The sequence below is a fragment of the Carassius auratus genome, unplaced genomic scaffold, assembly GCF_003368295.1.
Source record: "Carassius auratus strain Wakin unplaced genomic scaffold, ASM336829v1 scaf_tig00215630, whole genome shotgun sequence".
Taxonomy (NCBI): Eukaryota; Metazoa; Chordata; class Actinopteri; order Cypriniformes; family Cyprinidae; genus Carassius; species Carassius auratus.
The window spans coordinates 59474-82864 of record NW_020528171.1 but is presented as its reverse complement, the minus strand read 5'-3'; the positions used below and the strand labels follow the sequence as shown (position 1 = coordinate 82864).

General features: G+C 36.6%; 4 protein-coding genes across 4 annotated transcripts; all 4 read right to left on the bottom strand.

Annotated features, from left to right (window-relative positions):
- Positions 1–233: 233 nt before the first annotated feature.
- Positions 234–2512, bottom strand: enam (enamelin). The gene is made up of 8 exons (XM_026260798.1): positions 2476–2512; positions 2320–2380; positions 2207–2230; positions 2045–2122; positions 1773–1820; positions 1626–1661; positions 1073–1135; positions 234–981 (listed from the first exon to the last, which is right to left on the bottom strand). The coding sequence occupies exons 2-8, from the start codon at positions 2371–2373 to the stop codon at positions 595–597; spliced, it is 690 nt and encodes a 229-aa protein (XP_026116583.1). The 5' UTR covers positions 2374–2380; positions 2476–2512; the 3' UTR covers positions 234–594.
- A 1308-nt stretch (positions 2513–3820) lies between these two features.
- On the bottom strand, positions 3821–6779 carry LOC113095176 (protein app1-like). The gene is made up of 10 exons (XM_026260809.1): positions 6726–6779; positions 6176–6250; positions 5544–5597; positions 5285–5353; positions 5084–5113; positions 4921–4959; positions 4765–4815; positions 4565–4648; positions 4316–4339; positions 3821–4146 (listed from the first exon to the last, which is right to left on the bottom strand). The coding sequence occupies exons 1-9, from the start codon at positions 6777–6779 to the stop codon at positions 4322–4324; spliced, it is 474 nt and encodes a 157-aa protein (XP_026116594.1). The 3' UTR covers positions 3821–4146; positions 4316–4321.
- A 1218-nt stretch (positions 6780–7997) lies between these two features.
- LOC113095186 (translation initiation factor IF-2-like) lies at positions 7998–9055 on the bottom strand. Its single transcript, XM_026260819.1, is given in 8 exon segments — positions 7998–8039; positions 8117–8188; positions 8190–8234; positions 8334–8402; positions 8501–8536; positions 8633–8680; positions 8852–8899; positions 9002–9055. Coding segments are annotated over 8 exon segments (414 nt in total).
- Positions 9056–9343: 288 nt separating this feature from the next.
- Positions 9344–14453, bottom strand: LOC113095175 (uncharacterized). Its single transcript, XM_074559907.1, is given in 6 exon segments — positions 9344–9376; positions 10625–10691; positions 12850–12991; positions 13024–13393; positions 13707–13838; positions 14412–14453. Coding segments are annotated over 6 exon segments (786 nt in total).
- Positions 14454–23391: the final 8938 nt, after the last annotated feature.

Here is a 23391-nt window from a genome sequence, read left to right as displayed (position 1 = left end):
TTTTGAAAATATGAAAATGCACAGTTTCCTGTAAGGGGTAAGTTTAGGTGTATGTTTGGTGTAGGGCAATAGAATATACACTTTGTACGGTATAAAAACCATCAGCCTATGGAATCTCACCATAAAACATAGAAATCCAACATGTGTGTGTGTGTTTGTGTGTGTGTGTGTGTGTGTGTGCATGTGCGTGTGTGCGTGCCTTTAGTGACTGGTTCTTCACACAAAACTGTTTTGTCCATTTTTATTATTTCCAAACTTTTGCATACATTTCAGTTGACTAAAGAGGCCTTTAAAGGCAGTAAGACAAAAGGCATTTTATTTTAAGAAACTGAAAGAGAAGACATAACAATAATCGCTTTCTGCAGCAGTATCGGCTCAATTCTTACAGTGAGGTTAATAAAAATTGTCATCTGCCAGGAAACATTTTCACAGACAACACAACAGAAATGTGCCACACTTTGTTCCAGCAAGCCAGTAAGACACCCCCTCTGTCTAGCCAAGTCCATGTGCGACCATAGAGGTGTGGCCTTAATGTCAGCGATGTGACTGATTGGTTAGGATCTTGGGAGTGGGGGCTTGTGATAATCTCTATCACTACACTAGCAGAGCAGCATCAGGAGCATCAGTCACCAACGCCTGGTCTGCACCAGCAGTAGCATCAGGCCCCACCAAAGTGGTGTCGATTTCCACAGCAACTGCTGGTACCTCAGGGATGAGAGACGGATCAGCAGCAGCAATAACAGGTTCAGCAGTAGCCTCAATGGCAACATCCACGGGTGCGATCTCGTTTACGGCAGTAACATCAACAGTTGCAGCGGTTCCAGCAGGTTCAGGTTCGACACCAGCTTCAACAACTTCTGCAGCTTCTGCACCCTCTGCTTCTTCTGCACCTTCGGCCTCATCTGAGTTCAACGGAGCAGCCGGCTGGGCAGGCTGGGCAGGCTGGGAGCCGTAGGGAGGGTAAAACCCACGAAACTGTGGCTATGGTAGATAGAAAAGAAGGACCAAACTCATAAAATACATAATGTTTAAAAAATGTGTGATTCAATTTTGATAAGATGAAATAACCTACAGCTCCTTCCTCATCTGATTCATCTCCTTTGGGTGCGAAAAAAGCGGGGTTGAGAAAATAGCCCTGAAGAAAAGTTTAAAGATCAGTGTCAATGCAAAGTAAAACCATTTTGGGTTCTCCAAGGAACTTTTCAGTAAATGGTTCTTAAAATATATATATATATTTTTTAGTCTGAAGAACTTTTTTCCACTATAAAGAACTTTTTGTAGAATGGAAAGGTTCCAAGGTTGGATGTGTGAATCATTGACACAAAATTTTTATTTTAAGAGTGTATTACCACTCTGTAGTTTTTATCTTTTTTTTTTTCAAAGATTAGTAGCAAAGCCATGCTAAAAGCTAAAATGCTATTGGCTACTACTCAATACACAAAGCTAATGTCTTTATGTTATACCCTAAATGATACACATCATAAACAGACGCGAAAAAGAAACAGAAATCATTAAAAGAAAATGACTCAAAGTATCGATAACATGTTGCTAATCTGCTGTGGCATAACATGCTCTAACATGGCTTGACTAAAACTGATCAAAAATAGCAATAGCATGTTGCTAACCTGCTGTGGTGCTTGAGGTGAAACTTGAGGCTGGGTCTGTAAAAGGGAAAAATATATTTTCAAGAATGTTTCAATAGGTTATCATTTCTCCTCAAAAACTCAAAAATGTGTATGATATATGTTTTTGATAGTATGAGAGGGGTTTACATTAACAGGTGCAGGTGCTGCGGGTGCTGCGGGTGCTGCAGGTGCTGCCTGTGAGGAACACAAAATGTCATCAGTTCCATGAAACCGGTTACTTCTGACACATGTTCACACAGTAAAGTCTTTAAATGACACAAAATGGTACAATTTTTAGCATACAGGCTGTTAAGCACCATTAGCAACAGCACCAAAACCCTGCAAAAACATTGATTACATTATATTGTTATTATTATAAAAAGCCTCTAGGCCTATGTCATTAGCGCCACTGAACTGACCTGTTGCTGCAGATGTCCAAACATTCTGTAGAGTTCCATCAACTGTAGAGCTGTGTTAGCATGACCATTAGTCTGCTGCTGGAGAAAAAAGACAACAAGTGTTATACAAAATTTTAGGCCAAACATTAACATCCATTAACAACCATCTCACAGAGGTCTTACCTCACTGCTGCCACTGTCAGGGGCCTAAAATGTGCAAAGCAAGAGGAAGATGTCAAAAATGTGTGAAACTTACACTTTGCAATACTGTCTTGAACTGAGAATCGAGAACTTACAGGGGCAGCTAGTGAAGAGCCCAGCAAACACATCAAAAACGCCAGAGCTTTCATATTTGCTCTTATGATCCGAAAAAGAAAAACAAACAAAACATGTTGATGTAGCATAGTGTAACATATCCATGAGTTATAACTTTAGAAATGATAAGCGCTTACCTCTTTTTGAAAATCACAAGGAGAATTGGCTGGCTTCTTGAAGTTTAAAGTTGAATGCATAACTACTGTACAGGGCTGCTATATATACTTAGCAGATCCTGAAACAAGCCAATCATCTCTCGGCAAAGAGGGAAATCTATTTTTTGCCTTTATTCCTGAAACAAGGTTGGAATTACAAATGTTAATGACTCATTATGTATAATTATACACTGTGCAATTCTGCTTGGTGCACAGTTCTTCAAAAAGACAGACGAAAAATGAAATTATGTACCCGATCCTCCAGACAGGAGGGTTGTCTGTCTGTTGTGTTTGATGGTGAAGTTTTATATATATGGCTTTCAAGGGGCCCCTTTTCGCATGTGAGTGGGACTTGTGGGCGCCTGCCAAATTGATCGATCTAATTAAAACAGATCTTCACAATGAAGCTCATATTACACATTCTTCTGAACTCTTAATTACAGACTGAATGCACCATTTCTTGCTGATTCATTTGGAGATAAATCTTTTTACTGTGAGGACACTGACAGCTTCTTTAGTACTGTTGCTGTCTGCGTTTTTTCCCTTACTCTATGGTTTGGAGCATTACAAGGATTGATATGCCTTATGCTTTAGGGAATCCACATCCAAGATGTCTTCCATCTGATAAAGTGAGAATATAAAAGGTTTATATATATCCACTTGCTGAGCTCAAAAGATTCAGGCAAGAGAGGACATATACCCTTGCTCCCCTTCGGTCAATTTTTCAGACAAGATACATTTGAAGATGTTTCATTCATTCATTCACTTGTCATATCATAAAAGTGTACTGGCTGTTACTTCACATTTGAATATAGCCTATTTAAGAAATGGATTGATGCTAACATACTGTAGATCTATTATTTTGTGGTTTTATATTTGTTTTTATGTAAAGAAAATATTAAAATTCCTCATGACCTGGCATTGCAAAAACTTTTCATAGTTTACTCTTTAAATTATTCATAGTTTACTCTTTAAAATTCCCTGCATTTTGTTTGTATGAGCATATTAAATAATTCTCTAATTTGATATACACATCTTCAAGCTTTCTTGAGGTTGAACATGGCCTAGCAAAGTGTTTGCTCTTCTAAAGTGTTAACGAGCATGAATTTAATGATTCTGATCATGCTGGATCATGCTTATTATACTGCAGATTCTTTAATGTGACGGTGCATAATATTTCATTTGAGCCTTTCAGCAAAAATATTTGTAAACTTTGAAAAAAAATATGATTTGTATTATTTATATTGCATTTTTAAAACTCCATCTCCTGCTTTGTAACAACTGGCACTAGGATAAATAAGTGCAGATACAATTTTAAAAAGTTTTGTTTAATTGACTTTATTACTGAAAACACTACTCACAAAAGGCCTAGATTAGAAAATGTTCATTGAAATTTGTTCAGTTTTTCACATCAGAATAAGACCAAACCAGCACATGTCAATCTGTATACCATGCAGTTACAGAACTCAAAAAAAATGTTGTTATACATATGGGTAAATCATCTTCTTCATGTTAAATAATCATCTCATTTTAAATTATTATTCCAGAAAAAAAAATAAGTATGTATTAATTCTAAATAGCATTAGACACAAAACTTTAACACACTCTTGTTGATTGACTTTTATTTTTCCTCACTCATCTTCAAAGATGTGCCTGTGGGCACAAGAAATTGTATGTTAAAAAGATATAATTATAAATATAGATATAGATATAAAGAAAAGCATAAAAGAGTGATTTCAAACAATGTCAAAAACAATATTGTGTTGCAGTACATAAGTAGGATGAATGAATTAAATTCGGATACACCTAAGCAGTATCTCACCAGTCTTCATGGCTTGTTAGACACCTGAAAACAAAAGTGCGGATAATTAATCGATGTGTGGCACGCATAATCTGCTGTTTCTGCAAAACTGCTGCTGACATACGAGATTCGCAAGTTCTCATTTTGGTTAAACACATCCTGGCTAAATGTGGCACCGAAGGAGTAATTATGTTGTCAAATCAGAGCTTTGCTGAAGTTTGTGTTTTTAGCTCTCCCACCACACACATACACACACACACACACACACACCTGTCCTGTCTGAGCCTGCTGCTCCGGCTGGGTCTGCTGCTGAGCCTCTTGGGTTTGTGGAGGAGCATCCTGGAATGGTGGGTTCTGTGTAAAAAATGCAATAAAAGTTCACCATGTTTCAGGATTCAGTCTCTCAGCAAATTCCAATAACAGTGCAAGTGATTATGAAAGCACAGAAGTTGAAAGCGTAATTGTCTCACCACAGGTGGCTGCTGGGGAACAGTCTGTGGCATAAAATCGAAGGGGAAGATCTGTATATTCACAAACATATAAAAGACCATATCATCAAACAAGCATTCACAAACATGTTTTTTAAATAATAATGTCAAAATGTTGAAGTAATTCCAAGAATTTACATTTGGGATTTGAGGTATCAGGGGAACACTGGGTTGGTCCTGAAATCAAAACAACATCTAAACTGTAAAAACAGGGTTTTTACTTTATGTTTTTACATTTATAGTTAAGCAAAGACCAACTTTTTTTAGTCTAGTGCTCGCAGAAAAAAAAAAAGGTCATTACCTGATGCTGACTGAAGTCATAGGGGTAAAACTTAAGGAGAAAAACAAAACCACCAGTTATTTTATTGCATCACAAAATTATGTTTATCTCTGTAGTTTAATGAGACTTTTGCAGAGGCTCAAGCAACACTCTGCATAAGTAACTTCATAAAGAGTGTACTTAAACATCTCTAGACTTTGATGAATTTTTTTGTTCACTCACGATTTCCACACTTTTTCTGCCAGGAACTTTAGGGAGAGAGTATTTGATGAAAGCTTTTGTAGGGAATGACTGAGAACGGGGGGAGAGAGAGAGAGATGCCACAGTGTCAATAAAAGTAGGCCTAGTAATCATGTTCTATTCTTTTTCGAATACACACTTTGTATATTTATTCAACTGATTGAGCTGAGCTTATCAAAAAGGCAATGGTAGATCACAAGAGTCTGGGAAGCTTGTAGACAGAAAAACATGACTGACTTACCGCTGTGCCAGCTGCTCCTCCTACTGGACTGGCAGGGAATTGCGGAGGGAAAATCTATTTGATAAAAATATAAATAAATGATTGTTATTATTAATGTTATTTATACATTTATGATGCTATACAGCACACACACACACACTATAATGTAACCGTCTGTGAAGTATCAAAATAAAATTTTAAGATAACAAGCATCAAAGTTTGATTTAAACCATTAATTTCACTACGGTTTAAATCTTTGAGTTGGGTTTTTACAGCAAGGACCATAAATGTGCTTCATGTGGTACCATAAAAAAAAAAAAATATATATATATATATATATATATATATATATATATATATATATATATATATATATATATATATATATATATACATGAATACATTAGGTTACAGAAAACTAGTAAGTAATTTTAAGGGTTAGGGCAGTTAGAAATGACTACTTCAGGTACCAAAAAGACATCTTTACAGCAGGGTTTACAGCATAAAACTATTTTCTTATTTTCATTTAGCCTGTTATTATTTATACACTAAAATAGCCTAACTAAATTCAAACTGAAACATTTATGAAACTATATATGTTACCACTTTGAATTATTATATTTAAGGTAATAAAAAAGAAAAGTAGCCCATACGATTTCCATGCTGATTGGAGCGTTCAGACCAGGATGTGGCTGTGATGGTATTCCCTGGAAGCCACCATTATTTACCTAAAATACCAATGAAAGGAGTTAAAATTAATTTAAGTAGATGCCTGAAAAGAACATGTTAAGTTCGGTTACAATTACAATGTTCAATTCATGCTCTGTAACAACCTCAGGAGAGTCAGTTAAACCTATAAATCATATAAACACATGTCACGGAGTAGCATGTCATCATCCAGTGTAATATTACAGAGCTATTTTCATCATGGAACTGGGTGCAATGTGTTGATTATGGTTAAAGTAAAAGATTCCGAAGACTGTTATGGATACGGAAAAGTCAAGAATGTTCAAGTGTGGTTAACCCCACCTGCTTCGGGTTGCCATAATGAGGGAGATAATTGAAAAACGGTGAAAGCTAGAGAGAGATATAAACACACATGGAAAAAAAAAGTATCAGTTACAACAGCTGGCCGACAGAGACATAAAACAAACTTTGAGGACTACAAAGACATTCCTGAGAAAAAGTTGAATGTGTACTTACTGGTGCTGCAGATACTGCACCAGCCAGAAGAAGACACAGGAGAGATGTCCACATGTTTAGAGATTCACCAACCTTACACAAACAAAGACATGAGATGAGACTGTCAAAAACAATGAAGGAGCGCTAGTGCTGAGCCATAACATAGAAACAGAACAACTTACAGTGCAAGGAAGGGTCAACCAGCTTTTTCACCTTGGCCACAGGTAGATTCACTAGCTCTGAGAGTTTTCATGCTTTTATTTGGTCTCTGGCTTAGCGCTTAGCCAATCCCTCTCAGACTAGACTTTATCATGACCTCACAGATACAGAAAGATGGTTATTGAGAAAATGACCTGTAGTCAGTCATTGTCTGCCTTTCTGTCAGCTATTATTATAATGATGATAGTCATAGGAAGTGCTGATATCACCAGCCTGTGTTTTTGAAGCTATATTTTAAAGGTACAAAATATCAGTGCTATCAAAAATAGGAACTGAGTTTGTTTTTTTTTGTGTGTGTGTGTATGAACTTAGTGGTGTTTAATTGCAACTATGCAAATGTCAGGTTTGGAAGAGCATTTTTTGGGATGATATTTATTATCAGCCAAACTAGGAATTGTTATGTATTTGTATTAACAGCATACAACAAATAATACAACAACAAAGTAACACACACAAGGAGGCAAAGAAATGATTCAATGGTTTATTATAAATCAAAAAAAGCAATGGTTTTTATGGCTCTCATGCATCAAGCCAATGAGAAAGCACCATTTGATTGATCGGCATTATTTCTAATGCAGGAAAGCATTTACACAGTCAATTTGCTAAACACTAAGCAGATCCTTGCCATTCAGGAATTGGTGGTCAGCTTATCTGTTCATCTGTGAGAGAAGAAAAAAAAAAGAAGGCTTTAGAAATGTGTTGTTTTGTCTAGAGGTTTCTATTCTATTGTTTATGTTAGAATAAAATAAAATAAGAATAATGTGCTGCTCAAAGCTGTGACATATTTACTACAAAAAAAAAAAGAAAAAGCAACTATAGACAGTTTTTACTCAGAAATTGCAAGTACACCTCAAAAGTAATAATTACAAAGAAAGGCAACAATACACTGATTTAACATGAAAATTTGAAGTAGAATGACTTAAATATATATATTTTTTTGTAAAGCCTGCTCCAGTAATCTTTCTTTTTCCATAAAAAAAACAATAATAATAATTAAATAAAACCTTAAACTGATGGCAGTAGAGCATTTTGATGGATATATTGGTTAATTAATAATGAACCAACCAGTCTGGTTTAGTCATCATGATCATCATCATCGTCCTTTGGAACAGGGGCCTAAAAAATTTGAAAATTAGAAATAGACACATATATATGTGAAATTATAATACATATTACAAATGTTCAGACTGTACTGGGGCAGCAGGGGCAGCAGGAATAGCAGGAACAGCTGGAACAACTGGAGCAGCTGGAGCAGCAGGAACAGGGCAGCGGAGCAGCTGGAGCAGCTTGAGGAAAGCCGAATGGGTACAGCTAGAAAAAGAGGAAAATTAATTTAGGAAGAAATGGGGTTATTGTACTGGAGATTCACATTGTGTGTAAGTGACAATTAAAAAGGGAGGAAACACGTACAACTTCAATGCTTTCTCTGCCTCCGGGCTGGGGAATCTCATGCTTAATGAAGCCACGGACAGGTTGAGCCTGTGGAGAATAAGACAAAATGAGGACAGATTGCATGCTAAACTAGCAGGTAATAATGAATAGACTGTGAAAAGAGATGAAAACTAGTTGAAACTTACAGGATCTCCAGCTGCAGCCTGCTGAGCTGCCAAGAGCTGATAAAATAAAATAAAATAAAATATTTATTATTATAATCCATAATATATTATTAAGTGATTTTAAAATCAATCTATTTCAAAGTCCACACTTACAATTTCGACTTCAGAAGGTCTAGGTGCAGCGGCAGCCGCAGGAAGAGCCTGTAGATCATTATACACACTTCTAATATTATACAATCTGCAGTATTATCAAATATGACATATATATATATTACTATACATGCACTATATACTCCCATATGCCATGATTCATTTCATTTAGACTATCATTTTAAATTAGAAACCTTTATTTCATGTTTGGACCAAACTAACCTGTGGAGCCAGGACAGGTTTGTACTCTAGCTCATAATACATCAATTGCTGTAGGTCAAAAAACAGGCCATTCAAAGCTGGTTACATAATCTCTTGTCATAGCTGATTCATGAATAAATATATAACAGACAAATATTGTAGGTGACGTACCGGAGCGCAGTAGGCCACTCCAATGACAAATGTCAGCAAAAAGAGGGTTCTCATGTTGAATATTATCGTCTGAAATGAAACGTGAAATACACATTTTTGTGAAAGATGTAGTTTCATTGTTCAGTATCAAATATGTAATCATCTACAACAGCATCTAGAACTAGAACTAGACCTTCAACCCCAAACAGCAAAGTTACTGATCAACATGCATTAAATTAATAGCACCTTACCTTTGTTTAAGACTGGTGAGCTTGATCAGGGATTGTTGAAGAGGATTTTGTGATACTACTCTCTAGATTTAGCCCTTATATACGTTTTGAAAACAAAAGGCCCATAACATCTTCATCTCATTGGCTTTGGTGGCCTGCCAAGTTCCTTTAAAGAGAACAAAAAAGCAAGAATACATATTTTCTTATCTCAAAGCCAAATTTTGTCTGTGCTTGTAATTATATTGAAATCTGGCAAGATTCATTAAAGGTATGTGACAGTATAGAACAAATAAATCAAACGCAATCAAAAAATACATTTATGTTAAAGGTGATGAAATCATCTGACAGCACTGGTCTCACTTGTCTAAGCTGTAAAAACTTTCTGCCTGTCTGTGCATTCATAAATAATGTATATATAACAAATACCAAAATAAACAAAACCACTGTAGCATAGCAATGTTTTAAATTATTTTATATTGAATATAAATGTTTTTTTTTTTCAGTAATGTGTGAAAATAAATATATACAGTTCCACTTTCTTTGAGTTATAAGCTGGATTTAAATTTTTGGGAAACATCAGTGAAAGTCAATAATTTGACTTTGTTGCCTTTTATGTAAAGATTTACAAAGTAATTTATGAAATTTCCCTTGTAGTCAGTCACTCTCAACGTCACGTCGGGGACCGACGAATTAGGATATCGCTTTGACAGACCAACCTACTTTGAATGTAAACTAAACAAGCCACTGCACAATGGCATCCAATTATTGCAACCAGCTGCCTCTGATCACAGCGTGAGTATAAGAAGGCAGCAGGTGCAATGCATACCAGCTTTTCACTTCGGAGCCGAGAGACAGTATCGTTCTGCTCAACTGTGTCTGTGAACTACGAGTTCAGCACGCTCTCGGAAGCTTCCTGTTTTGGCGAGATGGCACTTCAGCGGTGGTCATTCCAGTGTCGAGTGAATTACACACTTAAGGCTGCACTATGCCCCTTGTGTTGCAAGCAGTCATCTCCCATCCGCCTCCCTCTGTTTTATTGGTATGGAGTTGGATTCGGTCAAACAGACAGCGCACCTTACAGAGGTACATGCATGGTCGGTGCTAGCCTGCTTGAATACATTCAAGGGCAGGACAGTGGTCCCACTGAAACTTTTTCAGAGGCTCCTTGAGCATATGGCAGCCGCAGGTCACTTACACTGCTCTACATATGAGACCACTCCAACACTGGCTTTATGGCCGAATCCAGAGCATGGAAGCGCGCCACTCACTGGGTCCAAGTTACACCGTTCCTGTCGCCAAACACTCACCCGTGGTCAGATCTTACATTCCTCTGGGCAGTGGTGTCCCTAGAACAGATATCCATGCATGCTGTGGTTTCCCACTACACCATTCAAAGACCAAGTGGTAAACCTACAAGTACTGCTCCTGAAGGAGGCAGACCCAGCCCTAGCTTTGCTCTGTCCCGTCCGAGCACTGAGATGCTACACAGACCGAACACAAAGCTTCAGGACCTCAGACCATCTCTTTGTCAGTTACAGAGGCCGGCAGAAGGGTAATGCCATCTCCAAGCAGAGGATGGCCCACTGGATTGTGAATGCCATAACCCTGGCTTATCAGGCACAGAGTGTGCCCTTCCCTTTGATGTTGCGAGCTCACTCAACTAGAAGTATTGCATCCTTCTGGGCACTGGCTCGTGGGGCCTCACTGACAGATATTTGTAGAGCTGTAGGCTGGGTGACCCCCAACACATTCGCTAGATTCTACAGCCTCCATGTAGACCCGATATCCTCCTGTGTTCTTACCTCAAATGGATAATGGAACTGAGTGGCCCCGGTTAGTGTCGGCTTGCTTAAACTGCTCCAGAGAGTCCATAGTGTAGACCCTGTTGAGATCCTCCATCACCCTAGGCAGCTGAACACAGTGGAACATCCGGGGCCAGACCTCCATGATGAATCCATAAGAAACGTAGAAGGCTGGGTTCCATATTGAAACCTAAGTGGTACTCATATGTGTATAGTTCGTGGTATAGCCTTAGAGCCTGTGGTTCCCCAGCAGACTTCTGCCTTCCCAAGAGGGCTTTAATAACCTCACATTTCTCCATATACACCTAAATGGATGCTATATGTGTATTTGCTTCCAAAAGCTCCTTTGGTAAGGATGGTGCTTCCGCAGCATTCCTGTTCCAGCGGAATGGGTACGTTTTCTTAGCGTTATCCAATCTCTCCAAGTGAGGTAGTGCTTTGACAATGGTGAGTGGAACTACTTGTTCCGAGTCCTGGTCTTCACCTAATAGGGGCGCAGGAGGCTCACACAGGGCACAGGAAAGGGCAGCACCCATAGCGCTTTGGTAGGTACTCCAATTCGTCGGTCACCAACCTGACTTCGAGAGTGACCGACTAAAAGGGAACGTCTCGGTTACGAATCGACCCGCTGCCACGGTTGCTGTACCACTATTGGGCCGTCAGGTCTCTGCTCCCCAGCGAAAACCTAGTATGCATTGCGCCTGCTGCCTTCCTATACACACGCTGTAATCAGCAGCTGCTAGATGCATAATCGCATACCAATAAGTATTGGCTTGTTTAGTTTACACTCAAAGTTGATTGGGCTATCGAAGCAAAATCCCAATTCGTCGGTCACCGACGTGACGTCTCCATTCACTCTTTCAGGGAACGAGGGTTACCATACGTAACCGAGATGGTTTTTATGTTCATTTTTTCATGTGTTGTTTAAAACTTTGAACTTTACTCTGCTTCACAATGCCATAGAACAAACTTTTTGTATAAATGATTCCATAAAGAACCTTTAATATCTGAAGAAACTTTGTTTCACAAAAGGTTCTTTCTTTCTTAAGAAAGAAGGTTTCTTAAGAAGGTAAGAAAGAGATGGTTCTTGAAAGAACCTTTGACTGAATGGTTCTTTGTGGAACCAAAATTAGTTCTTCTATGGCGTCATTGTGAAAAACCTTTTAAGCACCTTTATTTTTAAGATATGTTATATATGTTTAAATAGTTTATTGCATTAATTTGTCATAATTTGTATTTTTGGATATTTTTAGCCTACAAAGTATCCCATACATTGTTTGTACTAATCAGTAACATTTATCAGTAAACTGGACCTTGAAAGAATTGTCACAAAATGTAATAAAATGCTTCTATTTTAAAGTAAGTTAACGGTCGATGGTTTTCCTGATCCTCTATAAACAGGTGATTGTGTTATTCGGATGTCATTGATAATCAGGAACGCTCTACACTGTAATTCTATACTTTTTATTCACTCAGGTTGTTTTTCTCTGAGTTAAGTGTTAAGTGTGCACATTTTTTCAGAATTATTAACACCACTGACACTTGATGACAATTATACTGTATGCAACACAGAAGGAGACTCAGGCTGTAATTAGCTTAGCATTTAATTACATGTCAGAGATATATGTTAAAGCCCACACACATAGTTCACAGTAGGCTACAAAAGACAGACATAATAAAAAAAAATTAAAAATCTTTTAACATTTAGACTAATCCTCACAAAGTCAAAACTTTAGTTCATATATATTATGCTTAGAATAAAAGATAAAGAAACAGTAACAAATAAACAAGAAAAAAAATTCAATGAGACCAGGCTAAAAAGATACATGAAAAGTACCAGGAATGCCTTATCTCATTGAATAGAGCATTAGCATGATATAAGATGCATATTTGCAGTAAAGATTTGTTTTTGGGGTACATATCAGTTTTAGTGTTGACAGTATCAGAACACAGTTGTGGGGATGCTGGAAGAAGTCCTTTTTTTATACTAGTTCGGATAATATAGGATCACTGTGATTGGGATCAGGCACAACTGCTGAAATGAAAGGCCCATGATCTGAATCCAAAAGTCCAGTGCTGGCTTCAGCAGGCAGGATGTGATCACACAGCACTCGCTCGTTAGCAATCCTACCCGACAGTGCTCCATTATTTGGATGGGATCCACCAGTCACAGAGATGGCCTCCCCACTGGGTGGTACAGCTACAACGCTGGGTAGCTGAACTTCAGAAGTTGCCGGAAAGGTGCTGGGGTGGAAGGTATTGGTCAGTCTTAAAGAGCTAACAGGTACAACAGGTTGGGGTCCAGCTACAGGAAAAGCATTGCGTCTGTGCAAGTCAACAAGACGCATATGTCCCATGTTCTGTGTTCTGTGTGTGACATTATTAGAGATTTAGGCTAAGGTTTATTAATTCCAATAAATACATTAAACCAAATAAAGATACAGTGGTGTCAGAAGTTATGAGAAAAAGTCGTCTGCATTAACATAAGGAATTACACCCGAATAAAACATACTTATGGTGAATAAATATTCCAAATGAAAGCTATTTAAATTGATTCATTTACCATTCATTGTTGAATATGTGGAAACATGTAAAGAATTTGATGAACTGTGGAAAAAAAAACACATTATATATTAGAATTTTTTTTTTTTTTAAAGCTAGAGCTGCATGAGTCCAGAAAGTCTGTGTTGATACCTGCTGTTGCTGAGGCTGGTACATAGGCTTGTTTTGTTTATTTTGTGTCATTAATGGCTGTGAAACTGGAACTGCATTATCAGGGTATTGTTGAGATGCTGCATGCTGGAAAGCAGGCACTCTATAGGAGAACTGATGATAGAAAGGGGCAAGAGAGAAATAATGTAAGGTTAGGAATTAGAAGACTGACAAGCATGCAAAAATACGTGTATTTTGGGCCTGATGATATTCAATGAAAAGACTGAATAAACTGAATGACTCCTCTTAGGATTGATAAATGGTAAATATGCTGAGCAGAAAAACTGCTTTTTTATTAGCAGTTAAAAATTGTATTAGCATGCATACATTTTACTGATACATGAGCCAATGTATTGCATAAACTCTCTTTGTCTGGACACATCGAGTGCAGCGGGGTTCTTCAATAAATCAAAACGCTTCAGATCTGAGACACAGAAGACAGACAAGAAGATTTCCTCCAGCAGAATATTTCTGATAATTTACCAAACAGTTCAAAGCACAAATGCTTGCTTTAGGGTCACATATAGCAAAAGTTAATTAAGTTTGAGTTTGGATCTCAAATCAGAATAAACCTGCTGAACCCAGACGGTCTTTCAGCTCTTCCTGTGGCATTATTTCTGCTGACTACAAACAAAACCACACATACTTCTGATATTGTTACTGAATGAATGATGGAAACACTCTTACTGGTGGGTTCCTTGATTGTGTTCAAAGAATTGGATAATACATAGAGAAAATATTAATATTACATTTAAAATTATATATGTATATATATATATATATATATATATATATATATATATATATATATATATATATATATATATATGAGATTAAGTGAATTCATGAAAGTTTCTTACCTGCAGTTGCTAGGGCAAGAGGATGGGGTAAGTACTGGAGTGTACTGGAAGCTGACTGAGACCAGTATTGGGGTTGATTTGAGATGCCCATAGATTGGTAAGACTAGGCAGATGTGGTTGAGGACCACAGAGCATTCTGGGAGGTTCTACAAATACGATTCCAAAAAAGTTGGGACACTGTACAAATTGTGAGTAAAAAAGGAATGGAATAATTTACAAATATCATAAACTAGATATAAAATATCTAAACATGATGCAGAAGCGCAGGAGTTTTCTCTGGGCCAAGGCTCATTTCAAATGGACTTTGGCAAAGTGGAAAACCGTTTTGTGATCATAAGAATCAAAATTTGAAGTTCTTTTTGGAAAACTGGGACGCCATGTCATCCGGACTAAAGAGGACAAGGACAACAAAATTTGTAATCAGTGCTCAGTTCAGAAGCCTGCATCTCTGATGGTATGGGGTTGCATGAGTGCATGTGGCATGGGCAGCTTACACATCTGGAAAGGCACCATCAATGCGGAAAGGTATATCCAAGTTCTAGAACAACATATGCTCCCATCCAGACGTCTCTTTCAGGGAAGACCTTTCATTTTCCTACATGACAATGCCAGACCATATACTGCATCAATTAAAACATCATGGCTGTGTAGAAGAAGGATCCGTACTGAAATGACCAGCCTGCAGTCCAGATCTTTCACCCATAGAAGACCTTTGGCGCATCATAAAGAGGAAGATGCGACAAAGAAGACCTAAGATAGTTGAGCAACTAGAAGCCTGTATCAGACAAGAATGGGACAATATTCCTATTCCTAAACCTGAGCAACTTGTCTCCTCAGTCCCCAGAGGTTTGCAGACTGTTATAAAAAACAGCCTTGTCCCAACGTTTTTGAGGTGTGTTGATGCCATGAAATTTAAAATCAACTTATTTTTCCCTTTAAAATTATACATTTTCTCAGTTTAAACATTTGATGTGTCATCTATGTTTCTATTCTGAATAAAATATTGAAATTTGAAACTTCCACATCATTGTCTTATTCACAGTTTGTACAGTGTCCCAACTTTTTTGGAATCCGGTTTGTATTAAATCAGCATTTAGGAAGATCTATGAAAAGGTTGATTTAAAAAGTATAGTACCTAATTTAGTTATTGTACATAATCAGTGAAAGGTGACTTTCAAATGATGCATTTAGTGTTATAAATTATGATTCATCACTATTTGCTACACTTCAGATTATTAACGCAGTAGTGCGTTCAAACAGAGGAGTAATAAATATTAATTTATTAGCATGAATTATAATGAATGAAGTACGATTTCTATAACGTACCCCTGAAGTATTTCTAAACAACTCAAGTTTAGCTAAATGAACAACAGTGACTCACCGGAACTCCAGATGTTCAGCTAGAAAACATGCGAGCAATGCTAAGCCTCATTTGTGTCATAGCTAAAGATACACACATAATAAATACATGTGCACCATACAGCATGGAAAAATATGAAGTTAATAGCTTATATTGCATGATGACTAAAAAAAGCCAAATAAAATCCTTTGAATACAACAGAAAATTGTAAGTGGAGAAGGGTGTACTTAAACAGTGTACTTTCCTCAAACTTGAGAAATCAGACAATGTAAAACCTCAGACCATAATTTAATTGTACAATCCAGAGAACACTTAGTCTCTGAATGAATCATCAGAAAAAAAAAAAAAAACATTTTGAAACACTCAATATATCCAGGCGAGTTGATTTGATATATTGGTTGAGTTTTATAATATTAAATGAATAAAATATCAATTTGATCATAAAAACTATGTGTGTTTTGTGTTAGTCAAACATAAGTTAATTTATTCTCACAGTGTGTAAATTTTCCATAAAAAAAACAGTGTGATAGCATGTAAGCATCAGAGAACGGAGAAATCTAGTTTGTTTCAATAAATCACAACGTTCATTCACCCACACCAGAATCCTTTGTCTCATCTGAGGTTGCATCTCACTGATTTCGCCTTTCCAGTGTTGATTAAAGCAAAACCACAGTTAGCTTCTGAAAAGGCACTTTGGTTTAGTTAATGACCGTATAATTCTGTCATTCCCACAGTAATATACTCATTTCACATTGTGGTAAGATAACTGTTATTGTTAAGTTGGGTTCAGACCAAATAGGAATGCAGACACAGACAACCGTTTTCAAGAAACACCCAGGAATTCCTCAAACATGACTGGATATGCAAACAACAAAACTCCATTTGAAAAAAATTATGAATCTGTTATGCTATCTCTGCTAAGATTCAGCTGAAGACATTTCCTCCTCAGATAGACTTAGGAGATAGGAGTCATACTGTCCCGCCAAAAACAATCTCATAATCTCAAAATTATATATCCACCTCTTTTTTTTATTTACACTTGCACCACACCTAGTGCACAGTGCCTCAGAGTTGCATATATTGACCATTACATTAAACAAAACTACCGAGGTATAATTTGAAATGACTAAAGATTCATTCAGAAATCGTTTTCACTTCATAATTTTGGGTGTCTATGCATGTCTTATATTGGAATTTTGTCACATAACTAGGGCAACTACTGTAGTTGTTGGATATTTTCAAAAAAAAAAAAAAAACTGGCTGCAATGATTATAAATAAATGTTAAAAGGAAAAGTTGTTTTCATTATTTCTAAATAACAATTAAATAGCATGTTAAATGTGTTTAATTCATTCATTCATGTTTATTGAAAGCATTATATAAAATCTTAAAGTTACTAGTATTTGTTGACTAGAGTCATTTGTTCATTGTTCAGCTACAAAACAACTCCAGTTCAATTGTCAACCATCTCCTCGGACAGTTGTGCTGATGACTGGGGGTCTGGTTGAGGCTGTGGCTGCTGGGGCAGGAGTCAGGGCGGGGGAAGGAGCCGGGGCTGGTGCTGGAGCCGGGGCCGGGGCTGGGGCCGGGACTGGACGAGGCAGGAGGGACCATAGAAAGGGAAACAGAGGTCCAGGCCTCACATAGTAGTAGTGACCTCCAGGAAAATAGGGCCTATAGATCCTCTGGAGCAAAGATATTATGAACAATAACACATTATCTGGATCAATTTGAGGACATTATGCATTTTAATTATTTTTTTGGGAGCACTTTGAGTTTACCTCATCACTGCCAGAGGAGCTCCAGGGTTTATAGCGGTGACAGAGCTGTGAGGAATACGAAATGTCATTATATTATTTTCATATATCATTTAATAAAGTATCATACAATGTTGTTTGAGGCTTAAATGAGCTGGGTTGCTCGGTTATGTCACATTAATACGGTGCCCGTAAAGTGACTTGTTCAGTTTACTTAGTTTTGTCGTGGCCACGAAATAATAACTTGTGGGAACGTGATAATATGTCGTGGCCAAGGGATATTAATTTGTGGGAACGTCATATTAACTCGTGGGAACGTCATATTATGTCGTGGCCACGAGATCATTTTGTAGAGGCAACGACATCCTTATGTCGTGGCCTCGAGATGCTATGTTGAGGGAACAACATCCATTTCTTGTGGCCACGACTTCTTATGCTGAGGGAACGATGTGTTTTTCTCGTGGACACGAGTTTAATGCGTAAACAAACCTGCGTGACCATAGCAACCCAGGAATACGCCTATCAGAGATGGATTCATTCATATTTTATTTTGAATTAAGAAATTATTATATTATTTATACATATAAAATCTATGCATTTATGACATTTTATGTTAATGTCGAGCATTTACAGTATGCTACTATTTACAAAAGTATTCAGAATGTTAAGTAAAGAGATCGAAATTGAAGCAAAAAATTTTATATAAACGAAATAAAAAATATATATAACCAATAATATAAGGCTAATAATAATAATAATGTACACATATTACGTGGGAAGTACTATCAGTTAATGGACTTACAAGACTGTAGGATGGATAAAAAAAAGTTTTTATATTTTATTATGCACATGTCATATTTATGTATGATAAACTTCATTTGAATGCTGACGATCGCATGTAATACATGTAATACAGCCCGGTAGCCAGAGCATATGGTTAATATAATAATTACTTAAATCAAAATAAAATATGAATTAATCCATTTCTGATAATCCTGGGTTGCTATGGTCACGCAGGTTTGTTTACACATTAAACTCGTGTCCACGAGAAAAACATATCGTTCCCTCAACATAAGAAGTCGTGGCCACAAGAAATGGATGTTGTTCCCTCAACATAGCATCTCGAGGCCACGACATAAGGATGTCGTTACCACAACAAAATGATCTCGTGGCCACGACATAATATGACGTTCCCACGAGTTAATATGATGTTCCCACAAATTAATATCCCGTGGCCACGACATATTATCACATTCCCACAAGTTATTATTTCAAGGCCACGACAACACTAACTAAACCGAACAAGTCACTTTACAGGCACCGTACATTAGCATTATAAGACGTGATAGAAAACTCCTATGATAGTAGAAGCATCTTTCAAAAACAATATTAACTTACGGCTCCAGAGGGAATGAGCCACAGCATGGTCAGTAAAATGAGACTGTTCATTTTGTGATGGCACGTTTTTAACCTTATTTAGGGAGAGAGAAAAAAAGGGGTCATATAAAATCACAGTGAGATCATTATTAATAGCAATTCAGTAATACTGATATACTGATATTTAACAGACCATTGATTTTAAGTGTACACTCATAAGACTCAAACACAAGGTTTAAAGACAGCAACATGTTTTACATGCAAGTACTATAGTTAGCCACATAGAGTCACTCATGAGCAAAAAAAAAAAAGGGCTTGAGGGAAACAAATGTCAACAATTTTTAATACAAACAAAATGGTAAAATTATATTCTTATAATATCTCTAGTGTGAATCGTACTTTAAAACCATAATAGTTTAAAGTAACATTGGGTGAATAATGAAAACAAGAATATTTCCACATTTCATGTCAGGCTGGGGGAAAATGTCACATTTATTTTAAAGGTAGTAAGAAACATTGTTTTAAATGTAAAAAAAAAAAAATGTGTATAACATAATATTTGTTGGTTATCTGCTGGGTAATTTCAGTATCATTGAGATACTATTATAGTTTTACATAACAAAAACAGTTTCTTTAAAAACTTTATTATTGTTTTCCTGTTTCAGTTATGCCAAAAAGCATATAATAAGCTGTTTAAATGGTGAAATCTATCTTTACAATTTGCCTCATTTTAAGTGACATCCTGTTGTCACTGAAAATGTTCAGCAGCTTCTTCTTGTTTTTAAACGAAAACCCTTTTTTATATACTGTATATATATATATATATATATATATATATATATATATATATATATATATATATATATATATATATATATATATATATATATATTCAAAACTTAACCAACACTAAGAAACATTCACTGGAGTAAAAAGTGTGACTCCTTGCCTTAGTCTTCCCTATACTTCAATACAGTCAATGAAGATAACGTTAACTCAAAGTAGCAAAAATAGTGAAGTGTATTTATCCATACTTACACTCCTGCAGCACACTTGATATCCTGAAGGAAATGTGAATAGACTGAGATTTATCCCAGCCCCTCCAGCAAAAAGCACTCGCATTGACTGATCCAAGAGTTCTAGCACATGCATTTACTTTTTTACTTATTGTACAAACCTTAATCTATATGGACAATATTTAGTCATGCTGTAATCCTTAAAATCCCCCAAATCCCCAAAAGCTCATTGTCAGTTTGTGCAATTGTGACATCTTATGGAACATCTTAAAAACTTCCTGGACACATTGCTACAGAGGATTAGCTAATCTCTGATAATCATGGATTTACTGCAAGACGAGCCATGTCTACGTATCTCTCTGTATCTAAAGACAAAGTAAAAAAAAAAAACACTGATATGCAGAAGCTATATAAAATAATGGCAGCAGATATATCTCAAGGAGAAGAGAAGTGAAAGAATGGGTCGTAAACTTAGTAGGTGCCTTGATACAGTGCTCCAATACAGGGACATTTTAACGCCAGGTTGCCATACTGTAAGAAACTAACTAAATCATTAAATGAAAAATTATGTCAAATGGTCGTTTGGATAAATGCATTGGCAAAATACATACTTATTACTTATGGCCTGTTTTATTTTAAAGGGATGTTTGACCCAAAAATGAAAATTCTGTCATCAATTATTCACCTTCATTTCGTTCTAAAGCCGTGAGACCATTTGTTCATCTTCGGAACACAAATTAAGAAATGCTTGATGAAATACGAGAGCTTTTTTTGACCCTTCATAGACAGCAACACAACTGACTCATTCAAGGCCTAGGAAGGTATAAGTACATATACAGTATAAAAACCTTGACAGATATAATAAAGAAATTGAATAATAGTCGTTATAATCCCAGTCACATCCAGCCCTAAGGTGTGCTTCATGCTTTTGTTTTGTTTGTGAATTGCATAAATTCAATTTAAGTATCTTTATAATTACTATACCATAAGAGAGACGACCATGTGACTCATTTCCCTATTTGTTGAGTAAAGTTCAACTTGCAAAATACTGAATGTTAAATTTTTCAAACCTGTCACTGTGTTACTTCTGATTGGCCAGCTGCATGTTGTTAATGTATATATATATATGAAGCATATATCACCGCTGTATTGATGTCACACCTGAAACAGTCTCTTATACGCTTGGCATAACGGTAAGAATGAAAAATAGAAAGAACAAACTGCATTTATATTTGGTTCATTTAGCAGATATTTTGTTTACCCAGTGTGATTAACACACAAGGAATTTTTCTCTTTTTGATCAGATCAGCTCGTCTTGAGAACCATGAAATCGTTCCTCATTGTTGCCTTTGTCTTTGGACTCTGCTGTGCTGTGCTAGTGAGTATCATCCTCTGCTGTTAATCACCACAAACTGTAAATGTTCACTTTTTTGTAACTTATTCTATATAAAATATATATATATATATTTTTATTTTTATTTTTTTCAGGCACATGATGAAGAACTTCGAGAGAAGCGCTCATCAAGCCATTCCTCTGAGGTCTGTTTAAAATCTAAAATTTTTGTCATTGCATAAAATACTTTTAATCAGTTTCTCTTAAAATCTTAAATGCAAAAACTGTCCTAAGCAATGCAAAATTATCTATGCATAGAATGCACTCTAATTATGCTGATGTATGCCTGCCATCATTTAAAAAAAAAAAATCAGTTTTATGTGGACTCTTTGTATAATGGAAATTGCTTTGTTCTTCTACTGATGACTACAGAGATACAGACCTGGAGGCTACAGACCGTACCCATTTCAGCGTCCCTATCCCAACCCATACTTTCCCCCTTATCCGTCTCAAAACACCAATGCCCTCCTCAACCTTTTGCCATTCATCTTAGCACAGCTGGGATCCACCGCACCTGCTCCAGCACCAGCACCTGCACCGGCACCAGCACCTGCTCCTGCTCCTGCTCCTGCTCCTGCTCCTGCCCCTGCACCAGCCCCGGCTCCAGCTCCTGCCCCTGGTGGCAGATAAGACACCAGTTAAAACTGAGCATGTGTCTGATTGATTTGATACTCTTGTTATTGTTATCTTAAAACATAAATAAACTTGCATTACTGAATCATACGTCTGTTCTTGTCTTATGCTTTCTGATTAAAAGGAAAGTGCACATAAAGTGCAGTGACTCATGCATGAGTCAAATTTATGTTACATCTATACATCTGGAGATGAAGACAACAAGCAAGAGAGTCACTGAATCATTCGTTCAACCGATCTGCTCAAAAACTTTAATTTAATCATGAACAAAACTTCATGAGTGTTTATTATGTCACTTTTGCTGTGGAGGAGGATTTGTGATGTTTCATTTCATGGCTAAAAACATGAATACATTTATTTATATTATCACCTGGAACAGAATTATTCATTTTTGAAAAGATCCAAACAGCACAATTGGAAATCAGATATGTTTGGCCATTAACTGTAAATTCTCCATAAAAGCCTGCCAGGTAGACATTGCTCTTCACTCTCCAGTATGGTTGGAGGAATTGTTGAGTGAATACATGAAATGATGTGACTAGTCATTATAGGACAATGTTAACAAGATGACTGACAGCCTGGTTTAAGCAAAAAAAAAAAAAAAAAAAGCACTCTGTGGATTTCAAGAAGCAATTTAATGATGTGATAGTAGGCCTCATATGTACCAAATCTCAAAATGTCCCAAAACTTGCATGCACCTCTGCGAAATATGTACTCTTTAATCATAAAAAGTTCATACATTTAAACAATTAAAAAAACATTCTGCCCTGTCAAGGTCTCAAAGGCTGAGCAGTGTTAACTCACTCTGGTGAGAGTGACTAACTTATTCTTTAACATTTAAAAAAAACAGTAAGTGCATGAAATGTCCAACCCACTATTATAATTTAGAAGTTACTCTAGTGACAAGCATTCCTCTGTGTTGGCTAACAGTTCAATAAAGAGGAAATTAAGAACTTAGATTTTAGACACAAAACTGCCAGTCACATTGTCTGTTTTTGCTCCATCACTAAAAATAGCCACAGAGGACCCGTTGTTCTTTAATGATTCAGTGCTTTTGAACTAATCTGGTTGTAAATGGTTCAGTGATTTGCTTATAAAGTGGGGAAACTATTTATTTGACCCCCTGCTGATTTTCTAAGTTTGCCCACTTACAAATAAATGGATCTGTAATTTTTATGATAGTTTTATTTTAACAGATAGAGACAGAATATCAACCAAATAATCAAGAAAAAAAATACATTATATATATATATAGGTTAGAAATTAATTTGC